Genomic DNA, 14793 nt, shown 5'->3' with positions numbered 1-14793 from the left:
AAACCATAACTCTCAGCCTCTCGTCTTTTGGTGATCTTTAGTCTTCTATATTCATTCTCTTTACGCCCGCCCATACTGGTGCACTGCCACCCAAGACATACACCATTACACGATGGCTGTCCACAAGGAAGTTTACGCCTATGTCTTCGGCGACCAGACCTATGACAGCGCAGAAACGTTGCGCAGTCTCGGGCAAACACACAATGATCCCCTCGTTACGGACTTCATCGAACGCAGTTGCGCCGTGCTCAAGCGTGAAATCGCACAACTGCCTTCAGCACAACAGTCGCGATGCCCTCGCTTTGCAAAGATCGCAGACTTACTGTCACACTACCGCGCTGGCGCCCTCAACCCCTGCCTGTCTCAGGCTTTCACCTGTATAGCCCAGTTGGGTCTCTTCATTCGCCAACACAGCAGCGGCTGCCAAGTATACCCAACCCCCGAGCAGTCATGCCTTGCCGGTGTATGTACGGGCGCTCTTGCTGCGGCGGCAGTGAGCTGTGCTCACAGCGTGTCCAGCCTGATGGAGCCTGCTCTGCACGCTGTGGCTATCGCCGTTCGTCTTGGAGCTCTTGCTTGGGACGTTTCCGGTAGAATCAACAACGATGATGAAAACTCGAGCTCTACTAGCGAATTCGCTGCTTGGTCATACGTTGTTGCAGGCTCAAGTCCCAAAGCACTTGCCGATGCTCTGAAGCAGTACGCTGCTGAGACGATGCTTCCAATCACTTCCGTTCCCTACATCTCTGCGATCGTGGTATGTAAACACCAGTCCCATATGCTATTTCCGCTAGTAATGTGACTAACTTCGTGATAGGGCCCAACCCAATCAACTGTTTCTGGACCCCCGGGTATTGTTACCGACTTCCTGGCTTCAGCAATGGGAAAAGCTGTTGCGCCAACCAGCACAGTCCTCCCCATCGCGGCTCCCTACCATTCAGCCCTTCTCTACAGCGAAGGAGATATTGCTCAAGTATTGTCCGGTCTACCCAAGAGCAATTTGCCTCGCAGTCAGATTCCCATCATTTCCACCAGCGCCGACTGTCAAGAAGTTGTCAGCGGCTCCACGCTTCGCCACGTTCTCGAAGAGGCTGTGCGAGACTGTCTTCAACGGCAAATGGCCTTGGATCAGCTCCCCCAGCGCCTTGCCCAGCACGTCAAGAATACTTCAAAGTCTGTGTCTGAAATTAACACGGAAGTGGTTATACAGCCAATTGCTTTCAAAGGCACAGAGCGCTTGGTGCCTCCCCTCCGCCGCCAGTTGCCCACAGACTTGTTCTCTGTAAGAGAAGCATCCCATGACACCACCGAAGATCCTGCCTTGGACTCATCATTAGGATCAAATGGAGGAGTTTCAAAGTCTCCTATCGCAATTCTTGCTGCTTCTGGCAGATTTCCAGGCCGTGCAGACACGATGGACGCCTTCTGGGACATTCTCATCCGTGGCGTTGACACCCACGAGATGGTTCCTCCTTCTCGTTGGAACTCCTCAGCTCATGTTGGAGACACCAGCAACAAGAATGTTTCAGGAACCGGCTTCGGCTGCTGGCTGCACCAAGCATCTCAATTTGACATTGCATTCTTCAACATGTCACCGCGAGAGGCTTCCCAAGTGGACCCCGCTCAACGCCTGGCTCTTTTGACAGCGGCCGAGGCTCTTGAGCAAGCAGGTATTGTACCTGATCGCACGCCATCGACCCAGAAGCACCGCGTGGGCGTTTGGTTTGGATCTACCAGCAATGACTGGATGGAGACAAATAGCGCACAGAATATTGACACCTACTTCATTCCGGGTGGCAACCGAGCCTTCATTCCCGGCCGCATCAACTATCACTTCAAGTTCCGCGGGCCCAGCTACACGATTGATACCGCCTGCAGCTCCAGTCTCGCAGCTTTGCACCTAGCATGCAATGCGCTGTGGCGAGGAGAAGTTGACACGGCCATTGTTGGCGGCACCAATGTTCTGACGAATCCCGACATGACTGCTGGCCTAGACCGGGGCCATTTCCTATCTCGTACTGGAAACTGCAAGACATTTGACGATAGCGCTGACGGTTACTGCCGCGGTGAGGCCGTTGTCACTATCATTCTGAAGAGACTAGACGATGCCATGGCAGACAAGGACCCGATCCAGGCCTGTATTCGGGGCATTGCGACCAACCACAACGCAGAGGCAGAGTCTATCACAAGACCTCATTCCGAGGCTCAGATGGAGCTTTTCGATCATCTCCTCGCCGAGACAAACATCAGTCCCAGCGACATCAGTTACGTCGAGATGCACGGCACAGGTACTCAAGCCGGAGATGCGGGCGAAACCACGTCTGTCGTGACAACGCTCTCTTCCCTGACGGCGCGAGGCTCATCCGTTCGACCTGCGACACACCCTCTTCACATTGGTGCTGTGAAGTCAAACGTGGGACACGGAGAGGCTGCTGCAGGTGTTACAAGTTTGGCCAAGGTGCTTCTGATGATGAAGCACTCCACTCTTCCGCCCCATGCCGGAATCAAGACCAAGGTCAACCATAGACTGCCTGATCTGCCATCGCGCAATACCCATATTGCGATGGAAGCAACCGAGTGGCCTAGACCTCAAAACGGAACCCGTCGTGTCTTGCTGAACAACTTCTCCGCCGCTGGAGGGAACACCGCCATGATTCTGGAAGACGCACCTGTTCCCCGCAAGATCAAGACTCGAGACCCCAGACAACATCATATTGTTGCCATTTCCGCAAAGACTCCAGACTCTCTGGTCGCAAATCTCCGAAATATAATTCAGTGGCTTGATGGCCCGGCGACACTCTGGGATACGAATCTTCTTCCCAAACTCTCATACACCACCACATCTCGCAGGATGCACCACCGTCACAGAGTTGCGATTCCTGCCGCCAGTCTCGATCAGCTCAGGTCTTCTTTGCAGAAATACCTAGACTGGAGAACCGGGGACAAGAAGAGCGTTCCTGTGCCGCCCCGTGGGGCAGGCGTCGTGTTCACCTTCACTGGACAGGGTTCTCCACAGGCCGGTATGGGAGCTGACCTGTACGCGCGCTTCACGTCTTTCAGAACCGATGTGCAGCGCTACGACCATCTATGCACACAAATGGGAATGCCGTCAATTCTTCCTGTTTTTGAGCAGGCAAGCAGCTTCGGTAGTGGATCTCCCACTTTGCTTCAGCTGTCTCATGTCTGCTACCAGATGGCTCTCTGCAGACTTTGGCAATCTTTCGGCGTCAAGCCTCAGGCGGTTGTTGGTCATAGTCTGGGAGAGTACGCGGCCATGTACGCGGCTGGTGTACTGTCTCAAGCCGACGTGATTTACCTGGTCGGCAGCAGAGCCAAGTTGATGGAGGAACACCTCTCAGCTGGCTCCCACATCATGCTAGTGGTGCTAGCGCCAGAGGCCACCGTCCTCGCAGCATTGCCAGAATCCGCCAAGAGAGACTTCGAGGTTTGCTGCCGCAATGGAAAGCATAACGTTGTTCTCGGTGGAAAAACCGCTCAGATGTTGGAGATCAGGGTGCTCCTTGAGTCAAAGGGCATGCGATGCCACGTCCTCGACACGCCTCTTGCCTTCCACACCTCGCAGGTTGATCCTATTCTTGTTCCGTTCTTCAGACTTTCATCGAAGGTTCGAGTCCGCGACCCCATTGTACCCGTTATCTCCCCGACACTCAGCAAGGTTCTCCGCAAGTCATCGGAGTTCGGCGATGGCTACTTTGTCCGACACTGCAGGAACCCCGTCAACATTCAGGAGGCTTTGAACATTGCGAAGAGCGAGGATCTCATCAACGACAAGAGCATCGCTGTCGAGATTGGCCCTGCTCCAGTAGTCTGCCGCATGGTCAAGGACGTCGTCGGACCGCAGATGCAGGTGTTTGCTTCTTTACACAAGGGAATCGACACTTGGCAACTGCTTGTGGAAGCCATGGCAGGCATGTACATGGCTGGCGTCAATATCGAGTGGAACAAGTACCACGAAGACTTTCCCGAGTGTCACGAAGTCTTGCAGCTACCAGCCTACGGGTGGACGCTCAAGGAGTACTGGATGCAATACGTCCACGATTGGAGTCTTCGCAAGGGCGAGCCAGCTGCCACCATGGGCCCTGCCAGGTTCCCTCACTCCTCTATCTACAGAGTGGTGAAGGATACTTTGCGTGGAAGCGCCGATGGGCAGGTCGTGGTCGACATTGATCTCAACTCGAAGGACGTTCATTCTATGGCTCAAGGACACAAGGTCTACGGTGTTCCACTGTGCACTCCGGTAAGCCATTCACCTGTCTCTGACATGACTTAGCTAATTCTTATCCGTAGTCTGTTTACGCCGATATCTCTCTTATGATCGGCAACTACGTTACGCAAGTCACCGGTATGGCCGTTGATGAAATGGTCACCGAGATCGCGGAGATGCATATTCAAAGCGCCTTGGTTGCGAACGATGTCGGCAAGGAGCAGATCCTCCGCACTGATGCCAAGTTCGACAAGGAGAGCAACACCGTGTTTTGCACCTTCTCCAGCGTGGATGTAAGTTTGAACAGCCCATGACTGATTGAGTATTAATATACTGACATGTATATCCAGAGCAAGGACAAGATCATCGAGCAACATGCCAATTGCAAAATCCGCTTCTCTCCTTCCGAGGCAGTCAGATCAGGCGCCACCCTCGAGGCGGCTTCGTCAGATGCATTGGCTCGCTCGAAGGCCCTGCATGCACAGGTCGGAGAGGCCGGTAACACCTTCCGATTCAGCAAGGCCATGATCTACAAGATGATCACCCAGCTTGCCGACTTCGACCCCAAGTACCGTGGTCTCTCTGCGGTCACCCTCAACAACGACACCTTCGAAGCTGCCGGCATGGTTTCTTTCAAGGGACTTCCCGATAACGACACTTGGTTTTCCAACCCAGCCTATCTCGACGCGATCTCGCAGCTCGGTGGTTTTGTGATGAACGCCAACGAGGGTGTCGACCTGGAGAAGGAGATCTTTGTCAATCACGGATGGGAGTCCATGAAGCTTCTCACTCCCAAGCTGGACCCAAACATGACTTATTACTCGTACGTCAAGATGACCGAGGGAGAGAGCAAGCTTTGGATGGGAGACGTCATTGTATTTGATGAGAGCTACAATCTCGTCGGGTTTGTCGGAGGTGTCACGGTAAGTCGATTTGCAGTCGCCTGTAGACTCCATCAGTGGCTAACATCGACCAGCTCCAAGGCGTTCCTAAGCGACTCATGCAGTACATCGTCAATTCTGCCAACAAAAAGGTCTCCGGTGGTATCCCGTCAGCAGCAGATCAACGCGCACCTACGCAACAAGCCCCACTGTCACCGACCATCGAGAGACACGCCGATGTTGCCCCGTCAGCTGCAATTGATGCAGTCCCTCAAGCGGCTGCCGATACCCAGAACGAGTCCGCGAACATGTGGGAAGTCGCTCTTGCCATTTTGTCGGAAGAGAGCGGCATCGACAAGGGAGACCTTGCTGAAGATGTCGCCTTGGCGGACTTGGGCATCGACTCTCTCTTGTCTCTGGTTGTCTGCGGCCGTATCCGCGATGAGCTAGACATCGATCTACCTGAGCGAGCCCTCTTTGTTGAGTGCACCACCGTTAGCGATGTCAAGCTGCGCATATGCGGACCTGATTTGGCATCGCCTGTCTCTTCGTCGACAACGCTTACTTGCAGCGACTCTGACTCCGTGGACTTGGAGTCGCCGGATCTGGTGGAGAGACCCTCGCCAATTCTGGACATGGACACCGAAGATGCGTGTCCCACACCGGCATCGTCTCTTGACGACGAGTCCATCGATGACCTACTGGATGATATCGTGAAGCCGAAAGCCCCATCGATTCCCCCGGCTTGGTCCATGTATCTCCAGGGCTCTCGGAAGAGGTCCACTCAGACACTCTTCTTGTTCCCTGATGGTTGCGGTGCTGCGACATCGTACCTCACTCTACCGGCCATTGCCCCGACTACGGGACTTGTGGCATTCAACTCGCCATTTATCAAGTATGTCTCTGCTTCATTTCTGCTGTACTCTTCCTTGTACTGACAAACCTTTCTTGCAGAACTCCATCTCGCATGTACGATCACAACCTCCAAGACGTCCTCGATTCTTACATTGCCGGTCTTCGCAACCGCCAAGAAAAGGGCCCTTACCACCTCGGAGGATGGTCGGCCGGCGGAATTCTCGCCTTTGCTATTGCATCGCAGTTGATAGCCGCGGGTGAAAAGGTCGCCTCTCTGACCTTGATTGATTCACCGCCACCCAACAACGGCTTGGATTGCCTGCCAGACAGGTTTTACGAACATTGCACAAAGGTCGGCATTTTCGCCAACGAGATGCGCCGGGGTGCAGATGATGCCCCGCCGCCCGACTGGCTGATGCCGCACTTCCGTGCGTCAACGCAGCTGCTCAATGATTACTATGCCCCTCCGTTGTCACCTTCTGGCGCAAGAGGACTGCAAGTCAACATCATCTGGGCGGGCGAGTGTGCATTCGACGGTGTTCGCTACCCGAAGATGCCGCCGCCCAAGGAGGGGGAGGTGGATGTGGATGACATGAAGTTCCTCACGGAACGCAGGAAGGATTTCGGGCCTGGGAAGTGGGCTGAGCTATTCCCTGGGGCGAACATCACCAGCAGAGTTGTTGAGGGAGAACATCACTTTAGCATGATGCGGGGAGAGGGCGCTGAGAGACTGGTGGAGCTGGTGAGAGATGGTTTGAAGCAAGCATCTTCTGCATGAATCAACTTCATGTTTTCATTTGTTGGCGTTTAGGTCATTTCATAGCGATGGCTAACTTCATGGCGTTGGCGTTGGGCATCGGCATTGGATCGGATTGGATTTTGATTCCCTTTTTCTCATATTACCCAAATTGCAGCTATCGTCATAGAGAATCAATTACAGCAGATAGAAAATTTCATGTGCAAACACACTTAGACATCCGATGCTGAAGATAGCTTAATGTCCGAATGTGATCCCCCCGACCAGTAAGTAACAAGCTGAGGAACAAGCTAAAGAGGTCCCGCGGTGGGGGATATCGGCAGCTCTCATCTTTCCAGCAACAGAGACTTACGCCCTTGAGCACGAGCAGATAACTAAACCACCGGCGGGTTTCACCTATCTTCGCAGTGAAAGGAAACAGCGAAGTCCTCGGGAAAGTGCCGATGATGTGCTTGCTACAATGCTAGGGGACCCAGTCACCGGTCTTCAACCCCGAGCTCAACCGACAATCGGCGATCCTCGAAGAACGGAGTTTACTGGAGAACGGAGTCTGCTGGAAAACGGAGTCTACCGGAGATTTGGCATGTTGCGAGTTTCAAATGGCGGCTAAGAGTTGCAGACCTTTCGCCCCTTTGCTTGCTCCACGTGGCGCCGGAAGCTTCCCACAACACTTGGGATTTACTTTTCCTCGGAGGGCGTTTCCGTCATACACCCAGTACGGCAACTGATCACCAAAGGGGTAATGACGGGGGGAGAATTTGGCAGTATAACAAGGTAACCATATCAAAACTATGTCCATGTCGTTCAGCTGACGCCGTTCGACTGATTGAAATTCGCTGAAAATGGCTGTCTTTCCACAAACAAATGCCTGGCATCAACCCTGGCACGACATGCGCCCGACAAACTAGTGCTAGTTATCATTGAGAGGGTATATGGTTCCCAAAGAGTTCACGAGAGTCAATTTGGTAATGAAAGTTTATAATGTGCGTTTTAATTCTATGCTAGCTGTCTTGTAATGCAATCCTATCCATGTGTTTCTGGTCAATGGTGTCAGGTACTGTCCGCCGATCAACAGTGAACTCCGACACACCAGCAACATCATAGTTCCTCCTGCAAAGCACCTCCATGGGGCAGCTTGAATCCTCCCGGAACTTGAGTCTGGAAAACCTGCTTAGGATCATACTTTCTGCTCGTGGCAATCAGCTGCTCTAACGTGCTGGGACTGCGGCGAAGAAGCGGGTTCTGCCAGCTTTCAGCGTAGGTTGCCTGCAGGTAGCTGCGGTAGACGCCCATCTCCTTGGCCTTGCGCTCGGCACCTTCAATGAGGTCCTGAACCGCCTGCTCAATGGTGTCATCGCTAGACCCCTCATTGCCGTCGACAGAAACTGCCAGGTGGATGTAGATGAGGTTGCCCTCCGTCTGGATGGGGCCCATTGAGTCAGATGCCCCACGGCGCTCAGCCATGACGGACGGAACTGGCTGGTAGGCCATGGCAACTGAGAAGCCATCAAGATCCAGGTAGCGTTGGAAGGCTCTGTCGGCCATCTGGAAGAACTCCTCCATCATTTCCTCAGAAGGCGCGAAGCTGATGGTGGCGAACAGCCATCTCTTTGGGTATGTTGCTAACGCGGCGTACTCGCGAGAGACGGATGTGACGTTGTCAACTCGAAGAGTGTTGGTCGGGCCACCTGGGAATAGCGGCTTCTGCGCAATGTTGAGGAAGGACTTGAAGACGGCAGGCTCGATGACAGGTGGGTCGCTCTTGGTATACTGCAAGCTGCTGCCGATAAACCAGCTCCTGGTGGCGTTGCTGAGAACGAGGTTGTTGATGTAGTGCACGTAGGGATCGTATGATGGCATCGACGCCAGATCCGCGTGTGCCTTGAAGTGCTCTTTGCGGGTTGAGATGTCGTGGAATGTCTGGCCTCCCCAGAACTTGCCCTGAGGGAAGGTCTGCATGGTGATGGCTGTGACGACGCCGAAGTTGTTGGCGCCGCCTCTGAGGGCCTTCCACAAGTCCTTGTTCTCTCCCTCGTTCGCGTGGACGATATCGCCGCTGGCAAGAACGACCTCGAAGTCCTCAACAACGTCGCAGATGAAGCCATAGCGAGGAGAGAAGAATGAAGTACCGCAGCCGAGGACTGCACCTCCCACACCAACACCCGCGACACGGGCGCCCAGGGTACTAAGATCGTATAGGTCAAGTTGCTCAGTAACCTGGTCCCAAGTCTGACTGGGACTAACAACAATGGTCTTGCGATCCGATGAGATACCGGAGGCCGGAAGACGAGCCAGGTCGATTAAGACTCCGCCGTCGATGCTTGCGGCGCCTTTGTAGGGAGTATGCCCGCCACCGCGGATGGCAAACTGGCATTGATTCTTGCGTAATTCGAAACCTCGAGTGAGAGATCTCACTGCAATCGAGACATCATTAGATGACTCGGGAACGACGATGCAGGCTGGATGAGTCTCAGCGTTCTTGAGACTGAAGTATGAGCCGACCGACGAGGTGTAAGCTGTCTCGCGGGGTATCACCACATTGTGGCTGCCCATCAACTTGACAAGTGCCTCACACTTTGATATAGTTAGCAAGTCAACATGCAAAGCTCATTGATTCAAAGGACTCACGCATGATGTCGAAGATGCAACCGCGTCTTCTACTGCTGCACTGCCAGGCGCAGAGTTCAGGCTCCCCAAGAGGATCTGATTGCTGGATGCCAGCTTCGAGAGGCTGAGCACCCACTGTTGGAGACCTGCGCCGAACATGATTCAAAATCTTAAAATTCTATGGCGATATGGGAAAATGCGGAATTGAGCTTTGATAGGGTTGACATGATGGAATTCTAGAGAAAGCGGATGATGCTTCAACAAAAGTACCGGGCGATTGCGCGAGTCGGCCAGATGGGGTGTTGTCCAATCGCCGAAAGTTTAGTACGTTTCCCTTAGTTTTGGGCGGTTCCCGCGCCCCGGGAAAGCACTACGGCAAACGAATAGCACCCTGTAACGGACAATTATGAGCATTCACCGGTCTCGTCAACGCTGGAAACATGCTGGTTTATCCGCAGGTTCATAATACAGCAGGTGAAGAAGACATCTAAACCCAAGCTGGAGTTTTGTCTGAATCGTCTACTCCAAGGACAATTCACGAACACTTCTCGCCAAAATGCCTGGTCTTACTACTACCGATATTCACAAAGTCGCGGTGGTTGGGGTAAGCCCCAGGCCATCCATGCCCATAGGGGAGTGTATGCTGACAACATGGGCAGAAAGGATATGTCGGAGGATACGTCTACGACAAACTCGTCGACGCCGGCTTCGATGTGACGGTCCTCTCTCGTTCGAACCCAAATAACAAGGCCAACGTCCGGGTCGTAGATTACGAATCCACGAAAAGCCTCACAGAGGCGTTAGAAGGCCAGGATGCCGTCGTCTCGACCATCTCGATGGCAGGCTGGCCCCACCAGTACAAGCTGATTGACGCCGCCGTCGCCGCAGGCACCGTCAAGCACTTCATCCCCAGCGACTTCACCGCGCTCTCCACCAACCCGCAAGTTGCCAGTCTGCCGTACTACAGAGACGCGGTCGGCATCCAAGACTACCTGCGGAAGAAGGCAGAGAACGCAAACATGAAGTGGACTATCATTCAGACAGGTCCCATCATCGGGTGTGTGCTGAACGGGGCGTATGCGTACAACTTCCAAGACCGGACTGCGCTTCAAGTTGGCGACGAGAGCAACAGTAGCCACAAAGTCAGCATGACGCGGGGCTACACCATTGGAAAAGCTGTTGTCTCCATCTTTAGCAAGACGAAGGAGATGAAGAGCGGGCCCATTTACATCCATGATGTTGTGACTTCTCAGCAAGAGATTCTCAGGATTGCGGAAGAGAAGTCTGACGCAAAGTGGTCGGTCTCTCATGTGGATGCTGAGGCCAAGCTGCAGGAAGGGCTGGGCATGTTCAAGGCAGCTGGAGACAAGCCGGCTCCTATCTTCGCTACGTTTCTCGTCATCCACTACACCATCTTTTGCGGCAAATACAAGACCGACTGGAACGGAGAGGGTAACAAGGCCCTTGGCATTCCAACTTTGGCGAGAGAGGAGTGGGAGGATCTGATTGCGCAGAGGGTTCGGAACGAGCCTATTGATGGTGGGCTTCCGTGGAACTCTGCCCCCAAGCCAAGGAAGTAGAATACCACAAGCTGGGTGCTAGAGTAGTCTGAGTAGACCACTGCATAAAATCATTGAAAACACAGAGACGGTTCATGTACAAAGCCCTATTGTATTGCTCTGATCAAAACACTGTAGCCAAGTAGAGACGATGAAGTGACGATTTTGCAATTGAAGAAAGAGAATCAATCACCAGGCTCATGGGAAAACATCTCCTGGACTCCAGGTAATGAGGCTTACATGATTTGTGTTTATTCAAGTTGAAGATACACTTTTCAGTATTTTTAACAAATGACAGATACGGAGATGTTCTACTAAGAGGGCAGAGTGAACCCGTTCCATTCGCGGTATTGCAGCGGCACATCCGGAAACTGGTCAATGCCGTCCATCAAGACGATACCCATTCCCCCAGCCTGATGGGTCTGCACATGGCAGTGCAGAAGCCAGGCACCCGGATTCTCAACCTGGTATCTCACGACTGTCCAGACAGCAGGTGCATTACCGGCAATGTCAGGTGTGGTGAAGGTATCGAGATAAGCCGGGTTCTCGAAGTTGAATGACCCCACCGGAAGGCTTCGCTCAGCTTCTTCCACACTGCTCCAGGGGAACCTCCCGATCCCAGAACCGAGGAAGTACACCTTATTCCCATGCTTGTGAATTGGGTGACTTTGAGCAAAAGGGCCCTCAGTCTCCAAGATCATGTCTACCCAATCACCAACTTCTGAGAAGACCACCAGCTCGCTGGCAGGTGCTTTGGTAGGTCCCTGAAAAAGCATTGGCGGGTCCAGTCCTTCAGCCGTCATGTTGTACAGCTCATGCCCAGAGAGGCTCCACTCGTACGCACCGTGAGGGCGACCAGGCTTTCTCAACACCAGCTTGACTGTCCGGTCAGGTCGTCTGGCCGGTCGCCGTTCAGGATACGGCTGGCCTTCTTCTGGCTTGAATGAGCGGATTGGGTCAATGAGAGGCTGGCCCGCGTAGTTCATCTTTGGCTTTTGGTGACGCGGTGGGTGAGCAGCGTCGCCATACGCCATCTCTGCGAAGCCCCCGAGGATTTGGTTGAGAAGGTCATTGGCCATTCGGATAGTGTACCGCGCAGGCTCCTGGTCAAGTTTTACCAGCACTGACACTCGATTTCCGTTGCCGACGTACACGCGATCAGTAACCACGGGGTGAATGTACTGCCCGTCAACGGCATAGACGTGAAGCTCATGGTTGTCGACAGAGACTTGTAATGGGTAGAGGCCGCCAACATTGACGAAAGTCAGTGCCGCCCAGCCCCTTTTCTCATCGACACTGAAAGTGAAGTTGCCCTTGGGGTTTCTTCCCCCAATGCACTCTCTCACAGCATGCGGCGGAAGCTTCCCAACATCTACATCGTAGTCTCCCTGCAGCGCCTGAATTGGTGGCACACAGCCCTTTGCCGTCATGTGATCCTCGCCAAGGTCTTTCAGCATCTTGAGGATGATGGGATTGGTCATGTTGTCCAACGTGATTGGGTCTAGGCAGTATTGAGATCCCATTCCATTGACAATGATTGCATCCGTGCAAGCCAAGTCAAAGTTTGCCGTTGTTTCAATCTGGTAAAAGTCGTCAAACTTGTACTGGCTCCAGTCGGCTAGGAGCAGTGGCTGGTTCCGCAACTCAGCCGCAAGCATGGCTTGTTCCTCAGATGCATCACGGCTAATGAGATGGAACGGTCTCTTGACCTTTGGCGATGCATCTATGACGATTGCGCCATATAGACCGTCCATCAGCTGGCCTTTGGAGTGGGCGTGGTAGAAGAAGGTCCCGGCCTCCTCTGCCGCCCATCGGTAGAGATAAGAGGCCCCAGGGTGGATTTGGCGTTGTGTAAGCCCCGGAACGCCGTCACTCCAAGGCGTCGTCCGTTGCGCGATGCCATGGAAATGCATCGTCGTGTCTTCCCGCAAATAGTTCCGAACCAAGAACTCGACTTCATCGCCTTGCTCAAGCCGCAGTGTGGGACCTACGAACGTCCCATTGACAAGAATGGCATCTCTTGTGCCCGCACCGATGACGTCCACCTTCCCAGAGGTGATATGTAATTCGAAGCGGACAGGCTGCCGGGCCGGCGATGGTTCTTTCGCATCGTCTAACTGGAGGAGGTGTGGTCGTTGGCACCAGGTAGGAGACCATATGCGCAAAGCGCACGAAAGAAGGGTCATAAGCTGCATGATTGACGGGTCTCAGAAACAAAGCTCCAGAAGTCATCGAGCAAGACTAGCTCGCCACGTGGAGAGTTGGTGGTTCAGGCGATGAAGGGATGGAATTTGGAATAAGCTCCCAGGTGCACGCTCATCTTAGGATTAGAGTGGTTAAGGGGCGAGCTCTGCGAGACTTTGGGGCGCCGTGACAGTAGTGACGGCGGCAATCAAACACCGATCAGTGCGTTCCGGCAATCTGCCCACACCCTATCTTCCCCACGAGCTTAATCGTAACAATGACCAGACAGCCCTGATCGACCTGGCAAGACACCTCTTATTACAGGTAGATATTCAATTTCTTCCAATATCAGTATTCAGATGTCACATCTTTCGCAGTATCTTTCGTTGTTCGCTGCGGGTTACGTCATCAATGCATTCACGAATTCTTTCAGCTCTCGCCATCGTCCCCTGCTTGGTAGCCGGGGAGTCGCTGAAACATGTCCTCGCTAGTCACGGGTCACTTACCATGCTTCACGACCTCCTCATGGAGCTGAACCTGATGAGCACATTCGAAGCGGCTAAGAACTCGACACTTTTGGCGATGAATGACGATGCTTTCGAATACCTCGCGAACTGGGGGATGAACCTCAGCTCGATAGATCCAGAGCTTGCAAGAGGGATCATGAAGTATCATTTCCTAGATGGTTTTTACACTTCAACGAATCCCCTGTTGGGAATGGAGACGCAGCTGATTCATTCCGTTCTCCGTCCGCCTATTCTCACAAACGTTTCGGACGGTGCCGTGGTCAAGCTGACGGCTGCCGATAATGAAAATCCATTTCGGGTAGAATGCGGGATCCAGAAGGTTTTGCCCATCGTCGAAGCGGACATCTACTACGACTCAGGCGTCTTGCACACCATCAGCGAGAACCTCGTCCTTCCGCACAATCTGTCAGAAACGACAAACTTGGGAAATCTTGAAAAGTTCTGGAGCCTCGTCCAAAAGGCTCAAATGAGCGAGCTTTTGGAATCCTTCCGAGACACGACGATTATGTTGCCAAGCAATGAAGCGATGGAGAAATACAAATTTCATCTTGAATCTCTCGGCCCAGCGGACCTCCGGACTACCATCAACAACCACGTAATCCCGAACCGTGTTTTGTACCACACGAACTTCGGAGCGGGCAGCGAGGAGGTCACAGCAGTGAGCGGGCTTAAGCTCAAGTTAAGCCGTGACTCCGTGGACCGCCTCTTTGTCAACCATGCGCAAGTTCTGAAGCAGGACGTGCTCATCTACGGCGGGGTTTCACACGTGTTGGACAACGTGCTTCTAGTAAATCAAAGTATATGTCTGACGTGAAAGAAAATCTAGACGATCTAACTGACTTGTTCAATAGGCTCTGACTTGAATGTCAAAAGCGATGGTCTGTGGCAGTATGTGGCATCCTTGCGATGGTATGAGTATCCTTGGAAGAACACGACAGAAGTCATTTTTGGGGCGGCTTTGCTGTTCATACTTGGTGCTCTCGTTATCCAAAAGGTCGTTCGGTGGAAGACTTCCTCGTATCAACGAGACTTTGGCGGTTGCATCACGAAGGAAGGTGTAGTTCGGGAAACACAGTTTAGGTCTTCTGTTGTGTATTACTATGCGCCAGTTTAGGCAACAATTAAACCCAGAGCAATACAGAACACTCAAAATTCCCTTTAATCTCAGGCAATATTTACTTGAGTTGACTAGCATATG

General features: G+C 53.1%; 5 protein-coding genes across 5 annotated transcripts; 3 read left to right on the top strand and 2 right to left on the bottom strand.

The window, feature by feature from the left end:
• Positions 1-112: 112 nt before the first annotated feature.
• Positions 113-6739, top strand: pks27 (Non-reducing polyketide synthase pks27; the record flags this gene model as incomplete). The annotated part of the gene is made up of 6 exons (XM_032036952.1): positions 113-757; positions 818-4258; positions 4309-4518; positions 4576-5148; positions 5202-6001; positions 6061-6739. The coding sequence occupies 6 exons, from the start codon at positions 113-115 to the stop codon at positions 6737-6739; spliced, it is 6348 nt and encodes a 2115-aa protein (XP_031884273.1).
• A 1077-nt stretch (positions 6740-7816) lies between these two features.
• Positions 7817-9484, bottom strand: CGGC5_v000359 (Bifunctional solanapyrone synthase; the record flags this gene model as incomplete). The annotated part of the gene is made up of 2 exons (XM_032036951.1): positions 7817-9292; positions 9347-9484. The coding sequence occupies 2 exons, from the start codon at positions 9482-9484 to the stop codon at positions 7817-7819; spliced, it is 1614 nt and encodes a 537-aa protein (XP_031884270.1).
• A 397-nt stretch (positions 9485-9881) lies between these two features.
• EGS1-0 (Eugenol synthase 1) lies at positions 9882-10905 on the top strand (the record flags this gene model as incomplete). Its single annotated transcript, XM_032036950.1, has 2 exons — positions 9882-9929; positions 9985-10905. The coding sequence occupies 2 exons, from the start codon at positions 9882-9884 to the stop codon at positions 10903-10905; spliced, it is 969 nt and encodes a 322-aa protein (XP_031884271.1).
• Positions 10906-11198: 293 nt separating this feature from the next.
• Positions 11199-13079, bottom strand: abr2-4 (Laccase abr2; the record flags this gene model as incomplete). The annotated part of the gene is made up of 1 exon (XM_032036948.1): positions 11199-13079. One exon carries the CDS (start codon positions 13077-13079, stop codon positions 11199-11201), a length of 1881 nt encoding a protein of 626 aa, XP_031884299.1.
• Positions 13080-13575: 496 nt separating this feature from the next.
• CGGC5_v000356 (Fasciclin-like arabinogalactan protein) lies at positions 13576-14709 on the top strand (the record flags this gene model as incomplete). The annotated part of the gene is made up of 2 exons (XM_066150663.1): positions 13576-14392; positions 14447-14709. The coding sequence occupies 2 exons, from the start codon at positions 13576-13578 to the stop codon at positions 14707-14709; spliced, it is 1080 nt and encodes a 359-aa protein (XP_066009713.1).
• Between the last annotated feature and the right edge of the window lie 84 nt (positions 14710-14793).

This window comes from Colletotrichum fructicola, assembly GCF_000319635.2.
Source record: "Colletotrichum fructicola Nara gc5 chromosome Unknown KSG_Nara_v1_contig01, whole genome shotgun sequence".
Taxonomy (NCBI): Eukaryota; Fungi; Ascomycota; class Sordariomycetes; order Glomerellales; family Glomerellaceae; genus Colletotrichum; species Colletotrichum fructicola.
This window is presented reverse-complemented; position numbering and strand designations above follow the sequence as displayed.